Genomic DNA, 20,283 nt, shown 5'->3' with positions numbered 1-20,283 from the left:
ACACGCACGCACACCACGCACGCACACACGCACACGCACACACGCACGCACGCACGCACGAGAACCACTCTTACATAAACAGACCCAGTGACCTGAGGGCTTCATGATTAAGCCCATTGGCCTCATTCCCCTGGCCGGTTTAGAGGTGATTGACAGCAGAAGAAGAAGAAGAGCGGTGGTACACTGCCGGTGTCCTGGCCCCGCCCCCCCCCCCCCGCCCCAGCCGCAGAGCACCAGAGAGGCAGGAGGAGGAGGAGAGACGCTCTGAGATGCTTCTCCGGTGCTGAGAGCTCCCTGCTGCTGCTGCTTCTGCTGCTGCTGCAGCGCAGAGCGGAAATGTACCGGCCCCTCCCCCCCCCCCCCCCCCCACCGCTCTCTCTCTCACCAGAGAGCCGCAGCGTATAATACAGGAGGAGGCCATACTGAACCACTCAAACGCATAGAGAGAGACACAAGCCCCCGGGCATTGTTTCAGGAACCGCGCCGCCGAACGTGGCATGATGACAGAGACCTCGGCAAACACGTCACATACGTGGTATTGTGGGGAAGCGCGAAAACACCTACTACTGCGGAACACACTCTTGATTCAGATGGCGCCGCGGCAAGCAACCGCTGACCCACTTAGACACGCATTACGCGCTGGCCGCCGCCGTGACACGCAGGGGCAATAATATAATGCGAGCGCAGAACCCCCCCCCCCCCCGGCGCTGGCGGCGGCAGCAGTCGTCGAGGGACATGTCACACCGAACCGACCGAACGAACGAAGCCTTGTGTGGCAGATGAGGCTTGTTTGTGCAGTCAGGGCCACTCCCTGAAATGAGGTCATTGTATTATGGTCTGGTCTGGTCTGGGGGGTGACTGACTGACTGACTGACTGACTGACTGACTGACGCGGCAGAGCATCGCGGCAACTCGCCGCCCCGCCCGCCTCGCGATCTGAACGCACCGTGGGAGCTTCGCACTGAGAATAACACAATTTATTACTGCACCGCTAAAGCAAACGACACCATTCAAATAAGCATCGTTTTAGAAGAAATGACAGACAAATGTGCAGAGCGTAACAAAACAAAGCTGCATTTTAATAACACCCACAAATGTGGCCCTGTCTCTGTTTGTCAGGAAGGGAGACCGTCTGCTCGAGCTGCTTCACACGTCACACACGCGGCCCGCCGGGATGCGCGGCTCCGCCTCCTGACACACATTATTAGGCGTCTTAATGGGAATATGTGCGGATCATGTTTACAGCGTGCGCTCGGGCGGACGGCACGCGCATCTGAGAGAGATGGCCGCTTTAATTCCACATTACTCTTCTTCTCAGCTGCTCCCCTCCTCCTCGCACACTGCAGGGAGACTCCGGAGCTGCATGGCTTACCGGATGGGGGGATGGGAGGGAGAGGTGGGAGGGTGGGGTGGGGGGGGGGGGGGGGGGGGGGGGGGGGCAGCGCGTGGGATGGGGAGGAGAGAAAGGAAAGAGAGAGGGAATGTGAAACCAAGGGTAGATGCACCTTGGTATTGCGAAGGGGGCGGCGTCTGGAATCAAACAGAATAGATACATAGCTGGGGGGAATGGGGGATATTATGTTGTTGACTTTGTGTCTGCTATAGTAAACAGTGTTTTCCTTCATAATATACTGCTTATAATGGTATATTATACAACAATAATATTAATTTGACTTGCTGATCCAGACAAAGGCTTCAGACAAAGGGATGGAAATACTGGAGTCTTTCAATGATCCAAACTGTCCAGGATAATAACAAGCCCAAACATGTTACCTATATTATATATATAATAATATGGACACCAAATTAAATAACAACATGCAAAGGTATACTATGGTATGCTTGAGGATAGCAGACAATAACAATAACAGACAACGTTGTCACGTATTATATTTAAAAACATATCTCAGCCAGAGAGAAGAAAGATACAGAACAGGGACGTGGATGATGTAATAAACAACATGGTGGATGTATATAAAGAGAGAGAGACCTGAGTGAGTGATGTATAAAGAGAGAGAGAGACCTGAGTGAGTGATGTATAAAGAGAGAGAGACCTGAGTGAGTGATGTATAAAGAGAGAGAGAGAGACCTGAGTGAGTGATGTATAAAGAGAGAGAGACCTGAGTGAGTGATGTATAAAGAGAGAGAGAGACCTGAGTGAGTGATGTATAAAGAGAGAGAGAGACCTGAGTGAGTGATGTATAAAGAGAGAGAGAGACCTGAGTGAGTGATGTATAAAGAGAGAGAGACCTGAGTGAGTGATGTATAAAGAGAGAGAGAGAGACCTGAGTGAGTGATGTATAAAGAGAGAGAGACCTGAGTGAGTGATGTATAAAGAGAGAGAGAGACCTGAGTGAGTGATGTATAAAGAGAGAGAGACCTGAGTGAGTGATGTATAAAGAGAGAGAGAGACCTGAGTGAGTGATGTATAAAGAGAGAGAGACCTGAGTGAGTGATGTATAAAGAGAGAGAGAGACCTGAGTGAGTGATGTATAAAGAGAGAGAGAGACCTGAGTGAGTGATGTATAAAGAGAGAGAGACACCTGAGTGAGTGATCTATAAAGAGAGAGAGAGACCTGAGTGAGTGATGTATAAAGAGAGAGAGAGACCTGAGTGAGTGATGTATAAAGAGAGAGAGACCTGAGTGAGTGATGTATAAAGAGAGAGAGACCTGAGTGAGTGATGTATAAAGAGAGAGAGAGACCTGAGTGAGTGATGTATAAAGAGAGAGACCTGAGTGAGTGATGTATAAAGAGAGAGAGACCTGAGTGAGTGATGGATAAAGAGAGAGAGAGAGAGACCTGAGTGAGTGATGTATAAAGAGAGAGAGAGACCTAAGTGAGTGATGTATAAAGAGAGAGAGAGACCTGAGTGAGTGATGTATAAAGAGAGAGAGAGACCTGAGTGAGTGATGTATAAAGAGAGAGAGAGACCTGAGTGAGTGATGTATAAAGAGAGAGAGACACCTGAGTGAGTGATGTATAAAGAGAGAGAGACCTGAGTGAGTGATGTATAAAGAGAGAGAGACCTGAGTGAGTGATGTATAAAGAGAGAGAGACCTGAGTGAGTGATGTATAAAGAGAGAGAGAGACCTGAGTGAGTGATGTATAAAGAGAGAGAGAGAGACCTGAGTGAGTGATGTATAAAGAGAGAGAGACCTGAGTGAGTGATGTATAAAGAGAGAGAGACCTGAGTGAGTGATGTATAAAGAGAGAGATACCTGAGTGAGTGATGTATAAAGAGAGAGAGACCTGAGTGAGTGATGTATAAAGAGAGAGAGAGACCTGAGTGAGTGATGTATAAAGAGAGAGAGACCTGAGTGAGTGATGTATAAAGAGAGAGAGAGACCTGAGTGAGTGATGTATAAAGAGAGAGAGACCTGAGTGAGTGATGTATAAAGAGAGAGAGACCTGAGTGAGTGATGTATAAAGAGAGTCTTGAGGTGCTGCAGTCTTGATGCAAAAAAACGATAGAACTAAAACGAAAACACAAAAAAAAATGCAAAAAAATGAACCAACTAAAACGAAAACGCAAAAAAAACGAACGCAAAAAAATGAACCAACTAAAACGAAAACGCAAAAAAAACGAACGCAAAAAAAAGAACGAACTAAAACGAAAACGCAAAAAAAGAACACAAAAAAACTAACAAAAAAAAAGAACGCAAAAAAATTAACTAACTAAAACAAAACGCAAAAAAACTAACGAACTAAAACAAAAACGCAAAAAAGTACGTAAAAAAAATAACCAACTAAAACGAAAACGCAAAAAAACGAAAACAAAAAGAACCAACTAAAACGCAAAAAAAAGAACACAAAAAAACGAACGAAAAAAAAGAACACAAAAAAATTAACTAACTAAAACAAAACGCAAAAAAAACTAACGAACTAAAACAAAAACGCAAAAAAAATAACGAACTGAAACGAAAGCGCAAAAAAAAGAACGAACTAAAACGAAAACATGAAAAAAATAACACAAAAAAACGAACGAAAATAAAAAACGCAAAAAAATTAACTAACTAAAACGAAAACGCAAAAAAACGAACGAACTAAAACAAAAACGCAAAAAAATTTACGCAAAAACAAGAACGAACTAAAACGAAAACACAAAAAAACGAACGCAAAAAAAGAAGAGGAGAGAGAGACCTGGTGAGTGATGTATAAAGAGAGAGAGAGACCTGAGTGAGTGATGTATAAAGAGAGAGAGACCTGAGTGAGTGATGTATAAAGAGAGAGAGACCTGAGTGAGTGATGTATAAAGAGAGAGAGACCTGAGTGAGTGATGTATAAAGAGAGAGAGACCTGAGTGAGTGATGTATAAAGAGAGAGAAACCTGAGTGAGTGATGTATAAAGAGAGAGAGACCTGAGTGAGTGATGTATAAAGAGAGAGAGACCTGAGTGAGTGATGTATAAAGAGAGAGAGACCTGAGTGAGTGATGTATAAAGAGAGAGAGAGACCTGAGTGAGTGATGTATAAAGAGAGAGAGACCTGAGTGAGTGATGTATAAAGAGAGAGAGACCTGAGTGAGTGATGTAAAAAGAGAGAGACAAGATGCTGGAAAAGAGAAGCTGTCTCATGGAGGAAGGACACAGCGACAGTCAAATAACACATTAAGAACCCAGCCGGGGAAAAAAGGAGGAGACAGAATAGGAACAAGAGAAGAGCAGAGAATCCAAATAAACAGAGAAAGACAGAATTGTCCAGATCAGCCGGCAGTGAGATAATGGGCTCTCGCAGCTCTGCTGCTGGGGGACAATAAGAGAGGAAGGGGGGGGGGGGGCAGGAGAGAGGCCTGTCCCCCTTATCAAGTCCAACGCAGAGGGATGCACGGGTCCACAACAGCTGCCTGCGTGTTTATCAACCACTAAAGCACAAAGCCTTCTTTTACACGAGGTTCCACGGCATAATGTGATGACATGATAATATACAGAGAGGCCCAGGAAAGGCCCGGACAGACATATCCAGTGTTTCAGTCAGATTTGCCATAAACATGTGTAAATGATGTAACATGAAGGCCTATACAGAGACCACGAGTTAATGATAACGTGACACAGGTGCTGTGCTGTAACGAGACTATTCATGATTCTTCCTCCAGAGTAAGATGGACAATAAAACCCAAAAGGCACTAATTAAAGGCAGTCTGCTCAAATGAACCAATTTGTATCCACCTGACGATATCCTGTGACAAATATTCACGTGTCGTTTGTGTAATGTGTGATGTCAGGAGACCACCACGTGGCGACAGCCATTCGGAAAGCAGCGGGCGTTCAGCACCACGGACAGCGACGGTGCGGTTCAACAGCCACAACAGTGTTTCAACATGGGGCCAGACACAGAGGCTACTGCTCATCTCAACAACACAATGAAATAATGGTGAGGAATGTGTTCAGCCTTCACAGCGGTCATCTGATACAATTGAGTAAAACAGCAGATCAGCTGTAACCATGAACGTGCAAAGTTGTGTCCCGTTAACTTAAGTCTGTCATCTCTACTACAAAATAATACATTTAGTGGGACTTGTTTGAAGTGGAGTGCATCTTACCTGTCCTGAATTTGGTAACGTCTGAGTCCGGTTATAATAAGTGTCTCCTCCGTTAATACTGATCAGCTCCGCATCTACGGGCGGATACGGCGCGGGGAAAACCACTACGTCACTCTTCAGTGTGTCTGAGCTGAAACACACGTCATACTGCTGAGTAGATTTAGAGTAAGACCAGCTCCCGTCAGGGTGGGTGGTGATCATTGGGGCGCTGTACCTGCTGAAACTGTCTGTCCTGTGGCATTTGACAGCTATTAAACTGATGAGGCTCAGTAGAAAGATCACTGACACCGAGGCGATGGCGATCAGCAGATACAGGTTAAAAGAAGAGAAGCTCTCCTCCTTTATCGGTACATGTCTGAATTGAGTCTGGATGTCACCTGTGTCTTCAACCACCACTACATCAATAGACACAGTCGCTGACAGGGAGGGTTCTCCATTATCAGAAACCGACACCACCAACGGGTGAGATTTCAGGTCATTGTCACTCATTCTCCTCTTAGTCCTGATTTCTCCGGTGCTGGTTCCGATTCGGAAGAGGTTTAATCCTTTGGGCTCAGAGATGTGATAAGAAAGCAGCGCATTGTAGCCAGAGTCTGCGTCTACAGCCCTGATCTTGGCCACAAAGTAGCCCGCTTCAGCAGAATAGGGAATGTTCTCACTGTTAACAGAGCTGTGCTCAGAATAGGGCGCGAGAATCCCGGGACTGTTGTCATTCTCATCCAGGATAAAAACGTTCACAGTCACGTTGCTGCTGAGCGGAGGAACACCAGAGTCTGTGGCCTGAACTTTAAACTGGAATGTGTTTAACTCCTCGAAGTTAAAAGACTGCAGGCTGACTAGATCTCCTGTCTCTGAGTTGATATTCACCATTGAGGCTATTGGAGTGATTTTAGGAGAATTATCCATTATTACATACATTATTTTCGCATTTTCATCAGTATCAGGATCATCAGCAGTTATAGTATAGACAGTTGCACCGACTGGACTGTTCTCTTTAACATAAACATTAATAACGGGTTCTGAGAAGCGAGGAGCGTTATCATTAACATCAGAAACGTGTACAGTAACAACACTGGTGCTGGAGAGAGGTGGGGTCCCTTCATCTGTGGCTGAGATGGTGACGTTATACTGAGATACACTCTCTCTGTCTAGAGGCCCGTCTACCAGAAGTGAATAATGATTCTTATACGAATTCTTGATTGAAAACGGCACTGAACCCAATATTCTAACCTGAACGATGCCATTTTTGCCCGCGTCATTATCTTTCACGGTTATCAGACCGGCCATTGTGCCCGGAGTCGCGTCCTCCCTGACCACGTCAACTAAAGACGTCACCGATATTTCGGGCGGATTGTCATTGACATCAGTGATTTCCACCAGTACTTTGCAATGAGAAGCTCTTGGATTTTGCCCTTTGTCTTTGGCTTGGACCCGTATTTCAACGGCATTGGTTTGCTCGTGATCCAATTCACCGTTTACCATAATCTCTCCGGTGGCCGAATTAATGGAAAACACGTCAACATTATTGTAATTGTCGTGGTTAATAAACGAATATAAAATTTCACCGTTTAAACTTTCATCTAAATCTTGAGCATGCACGGTAATCACAGCCGTACCGCGTGGCGTGTTTTCGGCCACGCTGGCTTTGTATAATGACTTGCTAAAGATAGGGATGTTATCGTTAACGTCTTGGACATTAACAACGATCTGTAATGTCCCGGTCCTAGGAGGTTTTCCTCCATCTACAGCGGTCAGTGTTAGTTTAATAACAGACTGTTTCTCTCGGTCTAAAGCTTTCTGCAGCACTAACTCAGCAGACACGCTCTGATCTCCTCCACTCTGCACATCCAGGGAGAAATATTCATTCGGGCTCAGCTTGTAGCTCTTCACTGAATTAGCTCCTACATCGGCGTCGCTGGCACTTGGTATGGAAAACCTCTCTCCTGGAAGAGTCAGTTCTGTAATATTCAAATATATAATTCCTGTACGAAATGAAGGAGAATTGTCATTGATATCTAAAACATTAACCTCAAAGCGATAAAGATTCAGCGGAGAGTTCACAATGGCTTCCAATTCCAACGAGCATTTCGCGTTACGGGAGCAGAGCTCGTCTCGGTCTATTCTCTCTTTTACGGAAATAATCCCAGTCTTCACATTTACGTCGAAATACCTCTTATTATGTCCTGAAATCTGAAACCCACGACGTTCCAATTCCTGTATGTCTAGATGCAAATCCTTCGCCAAATGTCCCACAATCGTGCCCGTGTTTGATTCCTCCGAAACGGAATACACGATCTGTGCCGCCGCGATGCTCCATATGTGGAATAAGGGTGCGATGACAGAAATCCACAACTGAAAAATATTCCCCATGTGTGGCATCCTGTCGATATCCCACTAGCCAGGTGATTTAGAAAACACTGGGATGTGTGTTCGCATCACTACATAACATAAATCCACAATCCACATCAAAATGCGCTGCCATTCGGTCAGGCTGGTATCCGCCGCTATAGGAGGAACAAAGCATTTTCAGCTCTCTCCTAGACATGAAGGGAGGAGCCATGCAAAACAAGGAGGAGTTACACTGTTTGAGCTGATAGCGGCATCTCGCGGAGAGGCAAGAAAACTAAAAGCATGATTGAGACAGAACAGGAACAGTATGCCCCCGTGGTTTGAAATATTACACGAAATACACCTTTAATACCATGTTTCTGATTCAAAGCCACACATATTCTGCTGATGTCGTCATAAAAGGAGCTACTACTAACTGGATGGGAGACGGATGCATGCTTTAGAGGGGAAACGACTCTAATGGATGCTGAAGAAAGTATACAGGCACACTGTAGTTCATTCAGCCCTGTGTCATTTTCAGCACCACGGACAGCGACAGCTACACTGGCAGACGGACAGGCGGACAGAATTCAGAGTGGATCACCCTGGAGTGTGAAAGTAAGACTAAGACATTGATTAATTACAGTGTTAATATGAAACAAAAAGCTATATCTCCTTAAAATAAACAATACAGAAATTGATTATTTGATAATTATGTTTCATGTTTAATCGTTCTTACCTGTCCTGTACTTGGTAACGTCTGAGTCCGGTTATAATAAGTGTCTCCTCCATTAATACTGATCAGCTCCGCATCTACGGGCGGATACGGCGCAGGGAAAACCACTACGTCACTCTTCAGTGTGTCTGAGCTGAAACACACGTCATACTGCTGAGTAGATTTAGAGTAAGACCAGCTCCCGTCAGGGTGGGTGGTGATCATTGGGGCGCTGTACCTGCTGAAACTGTCTGTCCTGTGGCATTTGACAGCTATTAAACTGACGAGGCTCAGTAGAAAGATCACTGACACCGAGGCGATGGCGATCAGCAGATACAGGTTAAAAGAAGAGAAGCTCTCCTCCTTTATCGGTACATGTCTGAATTGAGTCTGGATGTCACCTGTGTCTTCAACCACCACTACATCAATAGACACAGTCGCTGACAGGGAGGGTTCTCCATTATCAGAAACCGACACCACCAACGGGTGAGATTTCAGGTCATTGTCACTCATTCTCCTCTTAGTCCTGATTTCTCCGGTGCTGGTTCCGATTCTGAAGAGGTTTAATCCTTTGGGCTCAGAGATGTGATAAGAAAGCAGCGCATTGTAGCCAGAGTCTGCGTCTACAGCCCTGATCTTGGCCACAAAGTAGCCCGCTTCAGCAGAATAGGGAATGTTCTCACTGTTAACAGAGCTGTGCTCAGAATAGGGCGCGAGAATCCCGGGACTGTTGTCATTCTCATCCAGGATAAAAACGTTCACAGTCACGTTGCTGCTGAGCGGAGGAACACCAGAGTCTGTGGCCTGAACTTTAAACTGGAACGTGTTTAACTCCTCGAAGTTAAAAGACTGCAGACTGACTAGATCTCCTGTCTCTGAGTTAATATTTACAACTGATGATACCGGAATACTTTTCGAACCGCCATCTAATAATGAATATGTAATTTTCGCATTTACATCTTTATCAGGATCAGTTGCTGTTATTTTATAGATTACAGCGCCTATTGGACTATTTTCCTTCACATACATATTAATTATAGGTTCTGAGAAGCGAGGAGCGTTATCATTGACATCAGAAACGTGTACAGTAACAACACTGGTGCTGGAGAGAGGCGGGGTCCCTTCATCTGTAGCTGTGATGGTGACGTTGTACTGAGAAATACTCTCTCTGTCTAGAGGCCCGTCTACTATTAGAGAATAATAGTTTTTATAGTTAGATTTGAGTTTAAACGGCACCGACCCAACAAGTTTACAGTTAGTGTGGCCGTTCTTTCCTCCGTCTTTATCAGCCACGGTTACCAAGGCGACAACCGTTCCCATCTCGGCATCCTCTTTGACTGGACTCATAAGTGACGTCACCATGATTTCAGGGATATTGTCATTAATGTCAATTATTTCTATCAGCAGTTTTCCATGTGCGCTGCGAGAGGGCGTGCCTTTGTCTTTGGCTTCTATGCGAACGTCATATGCAGCGTTTTCCTCGTAATCTAGTCGTCCCTTCACGGTTATTTCCCCTGTATCCGAGTCGATCGAAAACACGACTGAAGGGTTAAAATGTCCTCGTTCAACGAAAGAATAGACGATCTCACCGTTAACCCCCTCGTCTAAATCTGTAGCAGTTATGCTTAGAACAGATGTCTGTAATTGAGCGTTTTCACTGACACGCGCCTTATACAGAGACTGGCTAAAGACCGGAGTATTGTCGTTTACGTCCATCACGTTAACGACTATCTGTAATGTCCCTGACTTAGGAGGTTTTCCTCCATCTACAGCGGTCAGTGTTAGTTTAATAACAGACTGTTTCTCTCGGTCTAAAGCTTTCTGCAGCACTAAATCGGCAGACACACTCTGCTCTCCTCCACTCTGCACATCCAGGGAGAAATATTCATTCGGGCTCAGCTTGTAGCTCTTCACCGAGTTACTGCCCGTATCTGCGTCGTTTGCTATCGGGAGCAAGTACCTCTCGCCGAGAAAGGATGATTCTGAAATGTCTAACGTCTTCACCTTTTCGCGAAAGGATGGTGCATTATCATTAATATCGATAATTTCAATCTCTACGCGATGTAGTTGCATAGGGCGGCTCAAAATGGCCTCTATATTCAGTGAACATTTCGACGTACTTGAACAAAGCGCTTCTCTATCTATCCTGTCGAAAACGTAAAGAGCACCGGTTTTCAAATCCACCTCAAAATATTTCCTACTGTTTCCCGATACAACCCGTACATCCCTAGATTCCAGTTCTTGAACGTTGATATTCAAATCCTTGGCGAGATTCCCCACCACCGTGCCTTTGTCCGCCTCCTCTGAAACGGAGTAGGATATCTGAGCCGCGGACCAGTGAAATAAACACAACAAAGCGATGAATTGTATCCAAATGGTCTCTCCTTGCCCTCTGTGGTCCATTGCGACTCCAAAGTAAACACGAGTGGAAACAATGTGCATTTATCCACAGATCATCGCCACTTGGGGTTATGAGCGCACGCAGCCCTATCCTCTCGGTCTCGTCTCCACTTGTGTTTCTCAAAGCGATCGCCAACAACCGACTCCTTACCGGGGGAGGAGTCTGTAAACATAGCAGACACAGATACCGGTGGTCTGTGGCGACACTGTGTGTTATTTTGACACAGAATCAAGGTAAAATAAGTTAGAAAAAAAATTATCGTCCAAGACATGTAGTGTCGTACTGTACATTCTTTGTTCCGAATTGAAACAATTTTCAATATTTTATTTTTTTTCAATATTTTATCTGAGGCATAGTATATTCCCACTGAGTGAATACATTATCTAAAAGCAAGAAAACATATTTCATGAAAGTAGAAAGTGAGACAAGCGAAGCAACTGTTGTTCAGTTCAAAACAAGACAGATCAGCACCACGGACAGCAACAGCATTCTAGATCCACAGTGTTTGCAACAACGATCGAAACTGGCAAATATATTTTCAGCTTTTTGATGAATTGGCTAAACAACAATAGGCTAAGGAATAAATAATATCAATGAAAGCAAGATGAAAATACAAATAGTAGTAGAGTTGGTCAAAACTGACAGTGAAGCTCCTCGACATAAAGACCTATATACTGACAAATCTGGAACATATTAAAAGGGACGTGTTTGAAAAGGTTCTCTGTGGCCTTCATTGGCCAGTTAACATTGTGACATCATCATTATAATGTTCAGTTCAGCTCATATGTGAGAGACGCCTGTAAAGACTGAAGTAACATGTCAACGTTCGATCTTCTTTCAGTGCAGACAGACTTCCTTTATAAGAAAGGCCAGAGGTCAATTAAACAAGTAGCCGATTAATATGACTATTTGAAGAGGAATATCCATAAAACAAAGTAACGTGTATCTGAGCATCCCATATTTATCATTGTGAATGGAACGTTATATATATATGATGCAAGGTCAGCGGATAGGCTACTGAATTGAGACAACCCTCTCATTGGACAAATATCCGTAAGCCACGCCTCTAAACTAAAATACCACGTCAATTTCCAGTTTACATCACACTTACCTTGTCGTTGTTTGGTAAAGTCTGAGTCCGGTTATAATAAGTGTCTCCTCCGTTAATACTGATCAGCTCCGCATCTACAGGCGGATACGGCGCGGGGAAAACCACTACGTCACTCTTCAGTGTGTCTGAGCTGAAACACACGTCATACTGCTGAGTAGATTTAGAGTAAGACCAGCTCCCGTCAGGGTGGGTGGTGATCATTGGGGCGCTGTACCTGCTGAAACTGTCTGTCCTGTGGCATTTGACAGCTATTAAACTGATGAGGCTCAGTAGAAAGATCACTGACACCGAGGCGATGGCGATCAGCAGATACAGGTTAAAAGAAGAGAAGCTCTCCTCCTTTATCGGTACATGTCTGAATTGAGTCTGGATGTCACCTGTGTCTTCAACCACCACTACATCAATAGACACAGTCGCTGACAGGGAGGGTTCTCCATTATCAGAAACCGACACCACCAACGGGTGAGATTTCAGGTCATTGTCACTCATTCTCCTCTTAGTCCTGATTTCTCCGGTGCTGGTTCCGATTCTGAAGAGGTTTAATCCTTTGGGTTCAGAGATGTGATAAGAAAGCAGCGCATTGTAGCCAGAGTCTGCGTCTACAGCCCTGATCTTGGCCACAAAGTAGCCCGCTTCAGCAGAATAGGGAATGTTCTCACTGTTAACAGAGCTGTGCTCAGAATAGGGGGCGAGAATCCCGGGACTGTTGTCATTCTCATCCAGGATAAAAACGTTCACAGTCACGTTGCTGCTGAGCGGAGGAACACCAGAGTCTGTGGCCTGAACTTTAAACTGGAACGTGTTTAACTCCTCGAAGTTAAAAGACTGCAGGCTGACTAGATCTCCTGTCTCTGAGTTGATATTCACAACTGATGATACCGGAATACTTTTCGAACCGCCATCTAATAATGAATATGTAATTTTCGCATTTACATCTTTATCAGGATCAGTTGCTGTTATTGTATAGAGTATGGCGCCAATCTGACTATTTTCTTTCACATAAATATTAACTACAGGTTCTGAAAATAGAGGAGCGTTATCATTGACATCAGAAACGTGTACAGTAACAACACTGGTGCTGGAGAGAGGTGGGGTCCCTTCATCTGTAGCTGAGATGGTGACGTTGTACTCAGAAATACTCTCTCTGTCTAGAGGCCCGTCTACTATTAGAGAATAATAGTTTTTATAGTTAGATTTAAGTTTAAAAGGCACAGACCCAACAAGTTTACAGTTAGTGTGACCGTTCTTTCCCCCGTCTTTATCAGCCACGGTTACCAAGGCGACAACAGTTCCCATCTCGGCATCCTCTTTGACTGGACTCATAAGTGACGTCACCATGATTACAGGGATATTGTCATTAATATCAATAACATCAACTAAAACTTTGACGTGTGCGCTACGTGGAGATTGCCCGCGGTCCAACGCCTGAACTCTGATTTCATACGCTGGGCTTTCCTCAAAATCCAAATGGCCTTTTACAGTAATTTCACCCGTGTCCGCATTTATGGAGAATTTGTCGCCAGGGTTCGAGTTACCACGTTTAATGAAAGAATATACCACTTTCCCATTATCTCCCTCGTCTAGGTCGGTGGCATTAAGCTTTATAATTGTCGTTCCGAATGCGGTGTTTTCATCTACACTGGCCTTATAAAGTGTTTTTGCAAATACAGGCGTATTGTCGTTAACATCTATTACATAGACTATTATCTGTGATGTCCCTGACTTAGGAGGTTTTCCTCCATCTATAGCGGTCAGTGTTAGTTTGATAACAGACTGTTTCTCTCGGTCTAAAGCTTTCTGCAGCACTAACTCAGCAGACACGCTCTGATCTCCTCCGCTCTGCACATCCAGGGAGAAATATTCATTCGGGCTCAGCTTGTAGCTCTTTACTGAGTTACTGCCCGTATCTGCATCAATGGCGATGGGAAGCAGGAAGCGATCGCCCGTAGAGGATGACTCGGATATATTCAATACGTGTGATTTCTCAACAAAGACAGGCGCGTTGTCATTTATGTCAACGATTACCACCTCAACGCGGTGGAGTAACATGGGGTGGCTCAATATGGCCTCTATGTTTAGCGAGCATTTGATCGTATTTGGACAAAGCTCCTCTCGATCTATTCTCTCGTTAACAAACAGAACACCAGTCCTTAAATTGGCGTCAAAATATCTCTTACTGTACCCTGATACAATCTGTAGACCCCTCGATTCGAGGTCCTGTACACCGACGCTTAAATCCTTGGCGAGATTCCCCACAAACGTCCCTTTGTCCACCTCCTCGGAAACGGTGTACGATATCTGAGCCGCGGACCAGTCGGTCAGAAGAAACAAAGCGAGATGATATATCCAAACGATTCCTCCATTCCTTCCGAGGCCCATCGCTGCTCTCAAAAACCAGAAAAGAGAAAAACTGAGTTTATCCACACACCATCTCAGCCCTCGGCTCCGTTGTCTAGGGCACACTATTCTGCTTTCGCTCACCGCATTAGATATGTCTCCTCACAAAGCGTTTGCAGACTTGCAATGACGTTTCACTCGGAGAGGTGGAGTTTGGAAATAATGTATAGACCAAAATATACGTGGTCTCTAGCGACACCATGTGGTGTGTTAAGTTAATGATTAAACCTCAAGAAAATGAATGCGCTACAGACTATGTCAAGGTTAACTGTTTTGTCTTCATGTGTAATAACACACCATGAGTTAAGTTATTAAAATAGCATAAAAAAGAAGAGAAATATCATGCCAAAGATGGGGAGAAGCTGAGAATAATATAAATGTAAGTGTTTTGTCCAAGTAAATAAAACCACGAGAGAACAGAGACAAGAACAAGACGATCTGACAGCATGCATCATGAGATCCAATTCAGCACCATGGACAGCAGTTATAAACTATTCTACTATTCTACTAGTACCATAAAACCTTCACCTCTAGTACATGGGCTACAATAAAATGCAATTATGTACAAGCAAAGTAATCCTTTATGGCAATTGGAGATTATTGGGAGGTTGGAAAGTTTCTCGTATATAGTGAAATACGGAATTGCTATAAAAGTGCCAACAAAATGCTGTACTGTGATGTCACAAAAACCTAGTCCTTGGTCCATAACTTGGGAATTTGGGGAAAGACCATTTGATCACTATTAGCACCACGGACAGCGCCATACTACCCACACGCGTTCTAAGTGCAAGCTAATAGCGATACCTATATTTCCGTCTCCTTGAAAGCCTTATGAAAGGACATTCAAATCCAACCCAATGTTATTTAGTTGTTACATCCTAATAGATGTGACAAGTAATGTATTGGTAGACATGACATGCCTACACCCAAAAATGGATTGAGTTTGTAGCAGAAGACAGTTTGGGGCATAACCTTTGAGGGGAATAGTTTTAAAGTATACGTTTCCTTGCCTTTTCTTTGTTGGGTAAAGTCTGAGTCCATACGTGTCTTAATACTGATCAGCTGCGCATCTACAGGCGAATACAGCGCAGGGGAAACCACCACATCACTAACCCAAAATGTTATTCAAGTTGTCAGAAATAAGGTTCAAGTCAAAATACTAGCAACTTTCAGCCAATTTCAGCACCCCGGACAGCGAATGTTCCCCCAAAAGCACTCAGCATTTGCTCTTTTTTTCTGTGCATCTAGATGGTGCACAGTTTGGATATCAATTTTGCATATAAAAGTTTGGATATAAAATATATATTTATATTCAAAGTAAACAAGTACTTAATCAACACAAGTACAATATGTCTTTATATTCAAAGCAAACGCTTAGTTTCTCAACATAATTATAACAGACCCCAAACAGCACAAGCTCAGTTCAGCACCATGGACAGCGCCATTTCACTGCAGCCAAGAGAGACTACTGAGGCCAATTGTTATTGCATATTATATAATTCATATGAAGTTAAAGTAATTTAACCTAACTCAGAAAATGGAGGGTAGGGCACAATCAATCCTAACATAGTAGTACTTATATTTCAATTCACATTAATTTGTTGTTATTAGAATGAAGCAAGTTCGGAGTTCAGCTGACTGTAAAAGGCACGTCTTTGTTGACTGTTTTTCACACATTATTAGAATGGAAATAACTTCACAACATGATTCTACTGAATTAAGGCATTGCTTACCTGTCCTGTATTTGGTAAAGTGTGAGTCCGGTTATAATAAGTGTCTCCTCCATTAATACTGATCAGCTCCGCATCTACAGGCGGATACGGCGCGGGGAAAACCACTACGTCACTCTTCAGTGTGTCTGAGCTGAAACACACGTCATACTGCTGTGTAGATTTAGAGTAAGACCAGCTCCCGTCAGGGTGGGTGGTGATCATTGGGGCGCTGTACCTGCTGAAACTGTCTGTCCTGTGGCATTTGACAGCTATTAAACTGACGAGGCTCAGTAGAAAGATCACTGACACCGAGGCGATGGCGATCAGCAGATACAGGTTAAAAGAAGAGAAGCTCTCCTCCTTTATCGGTACATGTCTGAATTGAGTCTGGATGTCACCTGTGTCTTCAACCACCACTACATCAATAGACACAGTCGCTGACAGGGAGGGTTCTCCACTATCAGAAACCGACACCACCAACGGGTGAGATTTCAGGTCATTGTCACTCATTCTCCTCTTAGTCCTGATTTCTCCGGTGCTGGTTCCGATTCTGAAGAGGTTTAATCCTTTGGGCTCAGAGATGTGATAAGAAAGCAGCGCATTGTAGCCAGAGTCTGCGTCTACAGCCCTGATCTTGGCCACAAAGTAGCCCGCTTCAGCAGAATAGGGAATGTTCTCACTGTTAACAGAGCTGTGCTCAGAATAGGGCGCGAGAATCCCGGGACTGTTGTCATTCTCATCCAGGATAAAAACGTTCACAGTCACGTTGCTGCTGAGCGGAGGAACACCAGAGTCTGTGGCCTGAACTTTAAACTGGAACGTTTTTAACTGTTCATAGTTGAACGACTGCAGGCTGACTATATCTCCTGTCTGCGAGTTTATATTCACAACTGATGATATTGGTATATTTTGATGAGAAATATCTAATAACGAGTAGGTCAGTTTAGCATTTTCATCTAAATCTAGATCCGACGCAGTAATTGTGTAGATAACCTGTCCTTCTGGGCTGTTCTCTTTTAAATAAACATTAATAACAGGTTCTGAGAAGCGAGGTGCGTTATCATTAACATCAGAAATGTGTACAGTAACAACACTGGTGCTGGAGAGAGGCGGGGTCCCTTCATCTGTAGCTGTGATGGTTATATTGTACTGAGAAATACTCTCTCTGTCTAGAGGCCCGTTCACGACTAAAGAATAATCATTTTTATAGTTTGATTTAAGCATAAACGGCACAGTGTCACTTAATTTACAACTGCTGGCGCCGTTCCTTCCTCCATCTTTATCGTTCACTGTAACCAAAGCCACGACCGTGCCGATCTCAGCGTCTTCCTTTACGGGATTCATTAGTGACGTAACAGATAATTCTGGAGCGTTATCATTGACATCAACTACCTCTATCAATATTTTAGCATGCGCGCTACGTGGAATGGCGCCGTGATCTTTAACCAGCACTCGAATTTCGTATGCAGGCGTCTCCTCGTAATCAAAGTTACCCCTACCTACAATTTCGCCCGTGTCTGGGTTAATGTCAAAAATATCAGTAGGATCTATGTTACCGCGTTTGATAAATGAATAGGTAAGCTTACCATTCTGACCCTCGTCTAGGTCTGACGCGTTTAGCCGTATCACTGTGGTTCCAAAAGAAGCGTTTTCATTCACACGGGCCTTATACAATTGTTTACTGAAGGTAGGTGGGTTATCATTAACATCCATTACATTGACTATGATCTGTAATGTCCCCGACTTAGGCGGTTTTCCTCCATCTATAGCGGTCAGTGTTAGTTTAATAACAGATTGCTTCTCTCGATCTAAAGCTTTCTGCATCACTAACTCAGCAGACACACTCTGATCTCCTCCGCTCTGTACATCCAGGGAGAAATATTCATTAGCGTTCAGCTTGTAGCTCTTTACCGAGTTACTGCCAATGTCTGCGTCAACTGCTATTGGGAGGAGATACCGTTCTCCTGGTGATGACGATTCGGAAATGTTAAAAGTATAAGACCGCTCAATGAAAGTAGGCGCGTTGTCGTTTATATCCAAAACACTGACCTCTATGCGATGTAAATTCATCGGGTTGCTTAACACAGCCTGTATTTTCAGAGAGCATTTCGCCGCGTTTGGACAAAGCTCTTCTCTGTCTATCCTTTCGTTAACAAAGAGGTTTCCCGTCCGCAGATTCACTTCGAAATACGTCTTAGGATACCCTGAGACTATTCGGAGATCCCTCGATTCCAGCTCCTGCACATTGAGGTTTAAATCCTTAGCGAGATTCCCCACGATCGTTCCTTTGTCCACCTCCTCCGATACGGAGTAGGATATCTGAGCCGCGGACCAGTCACACAAACAAAGCAGAGCCACGAGCTGAATCCAGACATACTCCTTCTGTCCCCGAACACCCATCGCTCTTTGAACAAAGGAGCCGATTCTGAGAAATCATTTATATCCAAGAAACAAGAGTAAATCCGTCACATATTAGAACGATCTCGCAGTAGATCCAGCCCTTCTCGCAACCACACACTGACGAGTGTTTCCTTTCAGGAGGCAACGGGTTGATGACGTTTCTCATTCTCCTCTGTAAGGAGGAGGGGTTTTAAACGTTTGGACACCCCGCTCGATTCTGTGGTCTCTAGCGACACCCGGCGATACTGGACAGGCTTAGCAATACATTGCAGTTAGGAAAATGTAATTATGGCCAAATAACTCGAAATATGATGTGAAACAGTCACATTTGAACAGATTTTTTTTTCTTTTTTTAAACAATGATCAAATGCAAAATAAACAGATATGGACAACAACTCATGTCAATACAGTTCAGTAAGCTCTCAATGTGTAGTAAGTTTATATTGTTTTAAAATATGAAAGGATGAGTAGTGTAACCAAGCAAGAAAACGATTAATCAATTATTCAGTTCACTTGACGAACAAATCATATATAAACTAACCTTGACAGATTGTTATAGTTTGGATATAAAATAGATATGTATATTCAAAGCAAACAAGTACACATAAGTACAATATTATATTTATATTCAAGGCCAACGCTGGGCTGTTCTCAACAGAATTATAACAGACCCCAAACAGCACAGAGTCAGTTCAGCACCATGGACAGCGCAATTTCACTGCAGCCAAGAGAGACCGCTAAGGCCATGCAATTGTTATTGCAAATTGTATAATTCATATGAAGTAATTTAACCTAACTCAGAAAATGTCATGTGATACCAACAAAAGGGTTCGCCAAATTTTTTCATATATAATAATAATAATATTAAATTCAATTTGTACCCACTTTACATTTGTAAAAATCTCAAAGTGCTACAGGAGATAAAGACAAAAAGTTAAATGAATAAAACTATTAAAATGAATAAAACAACCAATGAAATGGAAGAACATAAAAATAAAATAGATTAAAATAATGAAAAGAATTATAGAAGTAAAAATAAAAGTAAAATAAAAATTCAGGCAAAAGCCTTGTTAAAAATAAATGTTTTTAGGCTCCTTTTAAAAGCCTTGACGGATTGTGGTGCTCTCAGGTGGATGGGGAGAGCATTCCACAGTCTGGGTGAGGCAGAGCAGAAGGCTCGATCGCCCATGGTGTGCAGCTTAGTCCTGGGGGCTTTCAGGAGGTAGGCTGTGCCGGAGCCTATGTAAAGTAGGCTAAAATCACAGAAAAGCTGAAATGCAACATACCTTATATTTGTTTGGTAAAGTCTGAGTCGGTTATAATAAGAATCAGAATAATTCTACATGACCCCATGGCTTTAGTTAAACACAACTTCAAAGCAGAGATGTCCCTCCACAAAGAGTCAAACAAGAATTTAGAAATAAGATTCAAGCCAAGGCAGAAGATAATAACACCAAGCAACTCTTTCACCCTTCTGGGAAATTCCAGTACCACGGAAAGCAAAGATCCCTCATAGAATCACTCAGCATTTTCCCCTTTTTGTCTTCAGATGTATCAGGGTAATGGGCAAATCAATGCTAATGAAATCATATTTATATTTCAATTCAATTGTTTTAATGAAGCCATTATCTGATAGTTTCAATGTCAAATATATAATAGCCTACTGTTATAGACAGTGA

The 20,283-nt window shown here is 43.5% G+C and overlaps 2 protein-coding genes across 2 annotated transcripts in view; both read right to left on the bottom strand.

The window, feature by feature from the left end:
* Positions 1-1,146: 1,146 nt before the first annotated feature.
* Positions 1,147-20,283, bottom strand: part of LOC311242460 (protocadherin alpha-8-like) — a gene marked incomplete at both ends in the record, with an annotated part of 33,354 nt that continues 14,217 nt past the window's right edge. The window contains 2 exons of the mRNA XM_084331423.1: positions 1,147-1,191; positions 5,541-7,730. Of these exons, the coding sequence (XP_084187549.1) occupies positions 1,147-1,191; positions 5,541-7,730 (2,235 nt within the window). The remainder of the gene's footprint in view (positions 1,192-5,540; positions 7,731-20,283) is intronic.
* Positions 8,389-18,604, bottom strand: LOC311242374 (uncharacterized protein; the record flags this gene model as incomplete). The annotated part of the gene is made up of 4 exons (XM_084331331.1): positions 8,389-8,427; positions 8,608-10,446; positions 13,941-14,393; positions 16,226-18,604. The coding sequence occupies 4 exons, from the start codon at positions 18,602-18,604 to the stop codon at positions 8,389-8,391; spliced, it is 4,710 nt and encodes a 1,569-aa protein (XP_084187457.1).

This window comes from Notolepis coatsorum, assembly GCF_963971535.1.
Source record: "Notolepis coatsorum genome assembly, chromosome: 16".
Lineage (NCBI taxonomy): Eukaryota > Metazoa > Chordata > Actinopteri > Aulopiformes > Paralepididae > Notolepis > Notolepis coatsorum.
This window is presented reverse-complemented; position numbering and strand designations above follow the sequence as displayed.